This window comes from Cucurbita moschata, unplaced genomic scaffold, assembly GCF_002738365.1.
Source record: "Cucurbita moschata cultivar Rifu unplaced genomic scaffold, Cmos_1.0 Cmo_Scf00020, whole genome shotgun sequence".
Taxonomy (NCBI): Eukaryota; Viridiplantae; Streptophyta; class Magnoliopsida; order Cucurbitales; family Cucurbitaceae; genus Cucurbita; species Cucurbita moschata.
In genome coordinates, this window is record NW_019268536.1 from 3,238,140 (window position 1) to 3,248,722 (window position 10,583).

Below are 10,583 nucleotides of genomic sequence, written 5' to 3' on the forward strand. Positions count from 1 at the left end.
CCCCCCCCCCCACCCCCCACTTGGGGACAAACAAAAAGGTAAGGGGAAAACTGGGAAGGAATCAGAGAGTGGAATGAAGTTGGAAATACCTGAAATGAAATCGACTAGGGTTTTCGCTGGATTGAGATGGGATAATTTGTCCGGTGGGCGTGGATCAGGCGAGAAAATTAACAGTCGTCCAACCAAAAAATGAACAGAGGGTGGCGCTGCGTTTCGCGGCAGAATCGATTAAATTGCAAGAACGTGAATTTGGAGGATACACAGCCGCACCTCGAGTTTGTTTGACTCCCTCGCAAACCCATCCGCCCCCCTAATTCGTTATCTTCGTGGGCATTTTCGTAAAACCACCCCCAGGTTTTCTCTTTAATAATTGATTATTAAATTAGAATCTAAATTAATAAAAATAACTTTAATTCTATTTTACAAATATTAACTTTCAAAATTATTTTCCCCTTTTACGTTTGTTTTATATAGAAATATTTATTACTTTATTTTAAAAATACCTTTCAACTTTCTTATCCAAATCAAAGACACCCTTATGCTTAAATTAGATATGAAATTTTAAAAATAACATCATATCATTTGCTTTTATAATAAAAGTTTAAAATTTTTTTTATCGTTAATATATGGACGAAAACTGTCTATTAACATTTTATAAATTATATCCAAACTTTTTAATAATATTTTTGAAAGTTAAAAAGTTATTGAGTAGTTTAACGCCACGCCAAATCTATTTTTGAATTAAATAAAAAAAACAAGTTATAAAGTGTTTTTGAATATTTTAAAAAAACTTAAGGTATTAATGAAATTTTTTAAGGGTATTTTTTAAACCATTTTGAAAATTAGATTATTTTATTATTATTTTTTTAAGTTAAAATGGTTTTTTTCTTAATTTAATGATATTCTTTTCCATTCATGTTTTGAGTGGGAGAAGGCAAAATATTGGAGACAAAAACATTTGTTTGAGATTCAAATCACTGTAGGCTTAAATAATTCTAAATATATCACCTAAACTATATAGAATTTCAAATGAACTTAGTCATTGATTAAAAAAACACTAAAGGTTCTTTTTATTAAATTTTTCAAATCTCAAGGATACATAACACGACCTATAGCCTCAAAATGAAACTTTTTTACCTTCACAAAACATCTCAAGAGTGATAACCTTCACCGTTTATGACTATAATTAGTCATTATGTAAATGTAACATTAAAATAAATAAAAAAAATCTTGAAATACATTAATAAAACACCGTAACTCTAGATTATTGTTCAGTTAAAATTTTGAAACGTCATAACTAATATTTTTGATCCGTAAGTTTGATATATTAAATATCAATGTTTTTTTTTTTTTTTTTTTTGCGATACAAGTCTTACAGGTCTGACACATTCTTAAAACCTATATTTATGGTAAATGATAAATAGAGATAATAGTGAAATAATTCATCCTGCAGCTACAATAATATTAAAATTTCCTATCCACATTTATTTTTTATAAAAAAAATAAAAAAACATTTTCAAATTCAAATCTCCAGGATTCCATTAAATGTGTTAAAATCTGAGGCCCATAGGCCTGAGAACTATGGATTGGGTGCGCTCGTAACAATGCACTAGCCGTTTGAGGTGTACATCTAATTCGATAATCTGGACCAACCCAACCCGAATTATGGGAGTTCGGTTGGGTTGGATTGAGTTGAGTTGAGTTGTTTTTCCTAAACTCAAAGTGACTCGATTCGGTTACCGGTTCATAAGATAAAAAACTCGGGTTGACCCGAAATCGAATAAAATTTATAAATAACATTGAGAACTCTGTCGTAGATCTGTCAAAATGGCAATCCGAGTTTACTAGAATACTGAGTATGGGTAGCTAGTAGCGGTTGCCGCCCATTTATTTATTTCTTTCAAATCCAATAAAAATGGAAAGATTAATTTATATATTTTTTATAATCTTTTATTTAATATTATTATTATTATATATTGAATCTCATTTGTCTTCTATATTTGTAAATATAACAACAATTTTGTGGGTTTTGAAAACATGACAAAATACTTGAAATCTAGTTTTTTATTTTTTACTTATTTTTAGTCATGAAAAAATACCACGTCATCATACGGCCACGTGTCACAAACCAGTACTTCGGTCGGCCACATAATCACAAAATCTGAGGTGTCATATCTAATTTACTATTAGTTCGGTATACCACGTATTACGTGGCAATGAATTAGAAGACAATTAATTCAGATTTTGCTATTTTTATAAAATTGAAAAATGGTTACTACTTTTATAAATGTCTCTTAATTTTTGTCCGCTTCCACAAGTGCCTCCGTATACGGACACGTGTCATTCCATTTTAAATTAAAAAAAAGAATTCAATTGAATTAAAATAAGATAACTAACCATTACAAATTAAATTTAAAAAAAAAAATTGATGGTGAATAACGTTACAACAGGATGACAATTTAGGCAAATCTATCATATTTCTACAAAACATTAATTTTGCAAATAAAAATAATTAAAAATGTACTTTTATTAAAATTAACAAATAATAAATGTGAATAAAATTATTATTAGTTAATTTTAATAAAAGTTTACAACTCAACCTTGTGTCCGGTTGTTTTATATATATATATATAATTATTTTTAAAATCTTACTTGTCGTAAACACACGTTACATAAATAACTAAAAAAATCTCATTAAATTCAAATATCAACTATCTTAAGTTACAACACATCTGATTAACATTACTTACAAACGTGTAATATTTTTAATATTGCAGTACTTTTAAAAGTATAGTAGGGTTGGATTGTAACCCTATTTTCGGGGGTTTAGGGTTGACATGACAAAAGAAATATTAATCCTAATTTTCGATTTTTCCAAAGTTGAACACAAACCACTAAATGAAAAAAAAACTAATTCAAAACAACGTTTGTGATTTGAGTTGAATGGTTCGAGTTGATCGAATCCTCAAGTCATATTGTAATGAAGGAAAAAATAAAAATAAAAATAATCCGGGGGCTAAGTCAACTGAGGGGCAAAAATGTCATTTTGCCCATCCAGCCCAAATAGGAGTCCAAGGAGAATCCCGTCAGATTCCCTGCAAAAGAAAGAAGGAGTTAGAGAGAAATCAGTGAGGAGTCAGCCGGGAAGATTAACGGACCATCGCCGGAATCCATCTCCAGACGAGACTCGTATAAGGATCGAGAGGCTAGCAAGGCCGACGCTCCGTCAAAACCTAAGAACATTTCGCGATGTAAGGTTTCTGAATGACATTGCTCAGATCTGAGTTTTCCCCTACGTGAATCGATCCTAAAATGCTGAAATCTTCACCTAGGAACAACTCACGCACGATTTGTGAAGAAGTTTGGCCGAGACCTCAACCCAAAGGCGGAGATCCAAGAGTCGTCCGAGAACGGTGAGCGAACTTCCAACGTTCTTAAATCATCCGATAGTCAAGAAAAAATTACAAAAAAAAATACTAGGACGTAGCCTGTAACACAATCTAGAACTTTGCCGAAGGAATCATATCGATCCGATTTACGGATCGAAAGATATGAAAATCGGAAAGAAAAAAAAACAGACAGGGTTTCGGTTTTCAGAGGACAGAGAAGAAAGAAGAAAGAGAGAAAAAAAAATGGCCGGCGACAGGTGCCGGACACGCGTTGACCACCGGCTGGAGCAACGCAGCTCTAGCGAGGCGTCGACACGTGTCGCCTGCAAGTCGGGCCGAACCGCAACGCGAGCCGAGCAGACCGGGTCGGCCGACCCGCGACTATGCGGAAGTGGGCGCACGTGCAGCCTGCGACTGGCGCCTTCCCGCGCGCGTGGAACGGCCAATTTGGCCCGGTTGTTTTCTGTTTGCCCGATTTTTGTCCCTGTTCCAGTTCTAATACTGTTTTTACGTGAATAGGGACCTAATTTAGAGAAATCAGTATTTTTGGACACCTCACGGACAAAGAAACCCTCGGTTAATTGCTAGGGCCCATTTCTAGGATAAGATTAGGGAATTTCTGTTAGGAGTGATATGCCGCTCTAGTCAGACTTAATTTTCCCCTAGAAACTTAGCGGTTTACCACGGCAAGAAGGTACCCCGGAGTGTTCATAGATTGCTAGCGTGTGAACGGTATCTATAGCTTTGTGGGAGGACCAAGGGGTCCCTGATCAGTCCTTACTGCTCTTAGCCATTTCGCATGGAAAATGTGTCCCCACGTCGTACAGCCCATTAGCTGCATGGGAACGAGTTGGGTCGCGCCCCCCATAGGGGGACTAGATGGGCGTAGGGGTACTCAGCACACCCCTAGGTTAGGTACCATGTAGTCCCAGATAGCCATGTAGAGGTAGCACCTCATAGAGAGATACCGACCATATTAGCTTGGCATAAAGAACCTCTAGGCGTTTAATGAAAGAACGAAGAACCAGTGAAACCCAAGGGGCAAGCCCCAATGGACCAAGATTAGAACCAAATGTCCTAGAATCGAAATAGGAAACCGTGGCAACCTGTTAAATTAAGATGCGAAAAGAGCCTACAAGTAGGTGGCTTACTGAGTATAATTTTTATATTCATCCTTGCTATGTTTTCCTTTTTTTTTTCAGGAGCACGAGGCATCGGTCAAGAGTGGGCGTGATCAGACGGGAAGTGTCACAGAGGAATGGATTGTCCCGGGGCGTCAGTCTAGTCTTAGTCTTTATTTTTATATTTGCATTCTTTTGAAATTTATTTTCCAAATGGTATTGTATTCTGTGTTTGTCGTTCGAAAAACATTATTGGAATTTGATGATTTTCTTTATTTCATATTTAAATCTCTTTGTGCATTTGTGTGGTGTCGTTAGTCACGGTCCGTAGTAAAATATTGGGCTGTAACACATATGAACACTCGTATAAACTTTTAACATTTCTCAAGGTGTTACGGGTGAAAATAACGTTTTTTAAATTAATTTAAAAATAAAGACACCCTAAATTCCCCATTTAAGAGATTAAGTCAAATCTCAATTACACCCTTTTTCTAAACTTTCTTTATCAGTTTGAAGTTTAAGACGCCCTCTCCCCTTCGCAATTTCATTGTTTTCCACGCTGGACATCATTTTTCGTAAATAAAGAATAATAACAAATCAGGTACATAAATTGTATTTATAATGTTTTAATTTCATAATTCTCTATCAATTTTAAATTTTATTTCTCCATTAAACATAAATATCTTTTTCATATTTATTCAACTATAAAAATAAAATTCCATCTCATTTTAATATTTTCAATTTATTTAAATTCATACACTTTTTAAACATAATTATAAGAGATCTCACGCCTTTAAAACGTAATTATTATAGCCACTCTAATTATTAAAAATATTAATAGTTTACTTCCTTATTTTTTTACTTACAAATTTTTTCAAATGGGTATTTTTTTTATAATTTAATCTAAAATAAAATTAATATTTTAGAATAATAATGAAAAATTTTAAACACATATCTAAATTTCAAATACTTTGAAATTTTTGTCATTGTTGTTTGCCGACCAAATTGTCAGACGACTCGAGAAAATAGTACGCGGAGCGCCACGAATTTAATTCCATTATTTAATTATTTTATTGAAATTGTCTAGGTGGGCCCGATAAACCCGACCCGACCCGATCCGTTTCTATTTTTATTTTATTTTTTAAATTTATATATTTATGCCCTTATAAACCCAACAAAATCCCACCACCACAAAGACATCCTCAATCTCCTCCAACCAATGGCACAAACCGACGACTCCACCGTCGCCGGAGCACCCATCACCGGCTGCCCCACTTCCATCTCCAACAAAAAGCACAATCTCTTCATTATAGTCCTCTCAGCCGCGCTTCTCCTCGCCGGCGTCTCATCGGAAGACCACGTGACCGCCGTGAGAAGCACGTGCGCGGTCACTCTGTATCCCGAGCTATGCCAGTCGACGATATCCACCGCCGTGGAAACCAGCTCGAAGAAGGTGTCGAGTTCAAAAGACATAATCGAAGCGTCGGTAAACATCACGATTTCTGCAGTGAAACAAAACTATAAAAGCATCAAGAAATTGCTTGAAACGACGAAGCATCTGACAAAGCGAGAGAAAATTGCGCTCCATGACTGTCTGGAAACAGGGGAGGAGACGCTAAGAGAGCTGTACGAGGTAGTGGAAGATCTCAATGAGTATCCCAAAAAGAAATCTCTGCCCCAATACGCCGATGACCTCAAAACCTTACTCAGTTCCGCCATTACTAATCAGGAAACATGCGTGGACGGATTTTCACACGACAGAGCCGACAAGAAGGTACGAGAATCATTGCTAGCAGGCCAATTTCATGTCGAGAAATTGTGCAGCGTTGCCTTAGCCTTGATTAAGAATCTCACCGACACCGACATTGCCAATCATTACAACATCCGAGGAAGGTCCATGGCCATGTCGGAATTTAATTGGCCGGATTGGATGTCGCCCGGTGACCGGAAGCTTTTGCAAGCCTCGTCTACGGCGACTCCGGACGCAGTAGTGGCAGCTGATGGGAGTGGCGATTTCCAGACGGTGTCAGCGGCTGTTGCGGCGGCGCCGAGTAGGAGTAGCCGGAGGTATATAATAAGAATTAAGGCGGGGGTTTATAGGGAAAATGTGAATGTGCCGAGTAGTAAGACGAATATAATGTTTTGGGGAGATGGAAGAACCACCACCATAATCACCGGGAACAGGAATGTCGTCGACGGCAGCACCACCTTCAACTCCGCCACCGTTGGTATCACATCTTACTTTTCCGATGATCATTTTCAATATTTTATTCTCTTTCTTAATTATTTAATGCTGTCTTTATTTTTGGACCCAAAAAATCGTTTTCGTCGGAACATTTAAAAAAAGAAAATGAAAAATATTATATTATATTTTATTTTTTATATAATTTATAAGGTACGAAATTTAATTTGTGGATATATATTTTTAACACCTAAATCTTATATATATATATAATTTATAATCATTTTAATTATAATTTATCCTACCTTTTCCTCCGAAAAAAACAAAAGAAATTAATTATAAATTATAAATACGACATATTTTTAAATCAGCTATAGATCATAAGTTCGAGTCCATTCTAAATTGGGTGGAGAATCTCTCTCTTAATGAGAATGGTGTAGATAATAGAAAGTGATTTGTTTTGGTAGGATAAATAGAAAATGAGATGGAGATTATATTCTCATCTTCTGTCCCATCCCCGAACATGCCCCACTCTTCCCTACTTTTTTAGATATAAAATAAATAAATAAATATATTCTATTACAAATTATAATAAAATCTTTTATTATTATTATTATTATTATTTGTACTATTACATCTTCATTATTTTCCACCAAATAAGTTATGATATTATCTAGGCCAATTATATTTTATTTTAACTAATAAAGTAAGTTTTTGGTCAAAATGAATTTTGGAAATTTTTATAAATATTATTATTTATATATTCTCCAATTTTTTAGATTTTGATGGTAATATTTAAGTTCAAATTATATTGATTTTTTTTAATAAAAATTATGTTGTAATATTAAATTTAATTTTTTAAAAAATACGTTGATAAAACATTATATTATATTTTTTATTTGTGAACCTTATATTAATTTTTTTTTTGCATCCAATTTGTTAGATCTTTAACTAATTCTAAATTATTGAAAATTAATTAAATTTGAATTTAATTTTTATATCTAATATAACTTTATTCAACTTAATAATACAAATTTAAAAGTTGGTAGGCTAAATTTATAATTGAACTAAAAATTGATTAAAATAAAAGAGTAAAGGGTAAAAGTTAATTTCCGATGATTTGCTTGTTTCTCTGTTGCAGCGGCGGTGGGAGGAAGGTTCTTGGCGAGAGATATTACGTTCCAGAACACCGCCGGTCCATCGAAGCACCAAGCGGTGGCTCTCCGCGTCGGCTCCGACCTCTCAGCCTTTTACCGCTGCGACATGCTCGCTTATCAAGACACGCTTTACGTCCACTCCAACCGTCAATTCTACGTCAGCTGCATCATCGTCGGCACCGTTGACTTCATCTTCGGCAATGCGGCTGCCGTCATTCAAAACTCCGACATCCACGCCCGCCGCCCCAATCCCGGCCAGAAGAATATGGTCACTGCACAGGGAAGAACCGACCCAAATCAGAACACCGGGATCGTCATCCAGAAATGCCGAATCGGAACCACCTCCGATTTGCAGCCGGTGATCAGAAATTTCCCCACGTTTCTGGGGCGGCCGTGGCAGAGGTACTCGAGGACGGTGGTTATGCAGACGAGCATTAGCAATGTGATTGATCCGGCGGGATGGCACATTTGGGATGGGAATTTTGCGCTTGATACTCTGTTTTATGCAGAGTATCAGAATAATGGGGCCGGTGCTGATACCTCCAGAAGAGTGACGTGGAAGGGGTACAGGATTATTAGCAGTGCGGCGGAAGCTGAGAGCTTCACGGCTGGGAAGTTCATCAGCGGCGGCACGTGGCTGAGCTCCACCGGATTCCCATTTTCACTTGGACTGTAGAATTAATAAGCTTCGGACTTTGTGTGTAATGACCGGTGGCTGTATTGATGGTGTTCTGTTGCATCATCATTAATAAAATATTATTAGGGCGTGAACGGGTGGGCATTGAAGACAAGTCGAGACATAAGTAACACATGTAACACACTAGGGATCACGAGGGAGTGACATGATGCGATCGAGGAGGACCGTACATCATGTAACACACTAAAGAGTGGGCATTGAAGACAAGTCGAGACATAAGTAAGATAGAGACATTAAATAGACAAAAGTGGCACAAATAGGCCTGTTGAAGGGTCGAGTAGGGTCCCTTGCTTTAACACGAAAGTCGGGGTTTTGGAAAGAATTCGGGCATGCGGTTCTGGAGCTAAGTCTGTTCATATGAAATATGAATGCTTGCCAAATTTGGTGTCAATCGAACACCAGACGGATGCTCCATGTGATCTCCAAATCTTCGGAGAAATCAAGAAACTCAATACCAACAACTATAACACGTGGACAATATGCAAGTCTATCATCTGGACAATATGAAATCATTAATCATTGTCAGGCTGGAGCAGCTCAAGAAAGTAAATGGTTCCAACAATCCGCTTTTTTGAAAAATGTGCATCATATCAATTCGACGTACTTTTCATAGATCGAATATAACGGCCCAGATCCACCGCTAACAGATATTGTCCTCTTTGGGCTTTCCCTTTCGGGCTTCCCCTCAAGACTTTAAAACGCGTATGCTAGGAGAAGTTTTCCACACCCTTATAAATGGTGGTTTGTTCTCCTCCCCTACCAATATGGGACATCACAATTCACCCCCGTTCAGGGCCCAGCGTCCTCGCTGACACTCTTTCCTTCTTCCAATCGATGTGGGACCGCCCCCAAATCCACCCCATTTGGGGCCCAGCGTCCTTACTAGCACACCGCCTCGTGTCTAACCCCCCTTCGAAAAACAATGAGAAGGCTGGGACATTGTGATGTCCCACATTTGTTGGGGAGAGGAGAACAAACCCTCATTTATAAGGGTGTGAAAATCTTCCTCTAGCAGACGTATTTTAAAGCCTCGAGGGGAAACTCGAAACGAAAAGTCCAAAGAGGACAATATTTGCTAACGGTGAGTCTGGGTCGTTACATCGAATCAACTCAATTCATACTCAAATTTCTTTTGATGTAATAAGTTTAAGAAAATCCATAGATTTCGAATAGTCGTGTAGACACCATGACATTGGAACGAAACATGAGATGGATATGGAGGAGGAGACAAAGGGCCCACACATTTGTTTTGAAGTGGTGCATTTAAACTATGAACACAAGCCAATTGAATAAGAAACTCGAAGATTTATCAATGAAGTCGGCTACGCGCACCTCTAGCCACCGCATTCAGCGCCTTCAAACAGGCATATATCACATTGAAATGAATGAAATACCAATGGTATTTAGCTGAAAAGAAGCGTTCAAAGGTGAATATAAAAGAGGGACATGTTTGGGGTGCAGCCGTATGTATGATTATAAAGCAAAACGAGTGTAAGATGCGTTACAACTAAGCATCTCACCTAATCAAATCTAATACGCGTAATTATTCACCAATTAATTTAATTCTATTCCTTCTCGTTTACACAAATGTTTCAAAATTGTTATTAGATCGAGAAGAATACAACAGTGACCTCAAGTGGAGGTTGGTCATAACATAGTTCTATATATGCATTATTCTAATTTTCATTTAAAATTATAATTCAAGTTTTAAAATATATATAAAAAAATTAATATTAAATTTTCTTTCCTGTCCCTTTCAATTTTTTTTATGGTTAAATTAATAAAAATACTTATAAACTATACACTTTGAGATAAAAATAAAAAAATATTTTTGAAATTTTCAAAAATGTTTTAAAAATTATTTTTACTCAAAAATATTCTTTGAAAATGATTTTAAAAATATTGTTTTAACTTTTAAACTATCGAGAGTTTCATTAATTTCTTTAATTTTTTTTTAATTTCAAACATATTTTTTATTTTAACACCGTAATCATCAATTTTTTTTATAGTTAAAGCTTTTTTTTTTTTTTTTTAAAA

At 36.1% G+C, this 10,583-nt stretch overlaps 2 protein-coding genes across 4 annotated transcripts in view; one reads left to right on the forward strand and one right to left on the reverse strand.

Moving 5' to 3' along the window:
- The window catches only part of LOC111457743 (ubiquitin-conjugating enzyme E2 34-like), a 5,323-nt gene extending 5,009 nt beyond the window's left edge, over positions 1–314 (reverse strand). For all 3 annotated transcript variants that reach the window (XR_002713005.1, XM_023100128.1, XM_023100126.1), the window contains exon 1: positions 90–314. The gene's annotated coding sequence lies outside the window, so the exon portion shown is untranslated. The remainder of the gene's footprint in view (positions 1–89) is intronic.
- A 5,380-nt stretch (positions 315–5,694) lies between these two features.
- Positions 5,695–8,865, forward strand: LOC111457458 (pectinesterase-like). The gene is made up of 2 exons (XM_023099662.1): positions 5,695–6,738; positions 7,834–8,865. Exons 1-2 carry the CDS (start codon positions 5,730–5,732, stop codon positions 8,523–8,525), a joined length of 1,701 nt encoding a protein of 566 aa, XP_022955430.1. The 5' UTR covers positions 5,695–5,729; the 3' UTR covers positions 8,526–8,865.
- Positions 8,866–10,583: the final 1,718 nt, after the last annotated feature.

Excerpts from the sequence above, each read along its gene's own strand:
- LOC111457458 (XM_023099662.1), top strand. The coding sequence starts at position 5,730 with ATGGCACAAACCGACGACTCCACCGTCGCCGGAGCACCCATCACCGGC. Across the intron at positions 6,739-7,833 it reads CTTCAACTCCGCCACCGTTG|CGGCGGTGGGAGGAAGGTTC; the intron begins GTATCACATCTT and ends TCTCTGTTGCAG.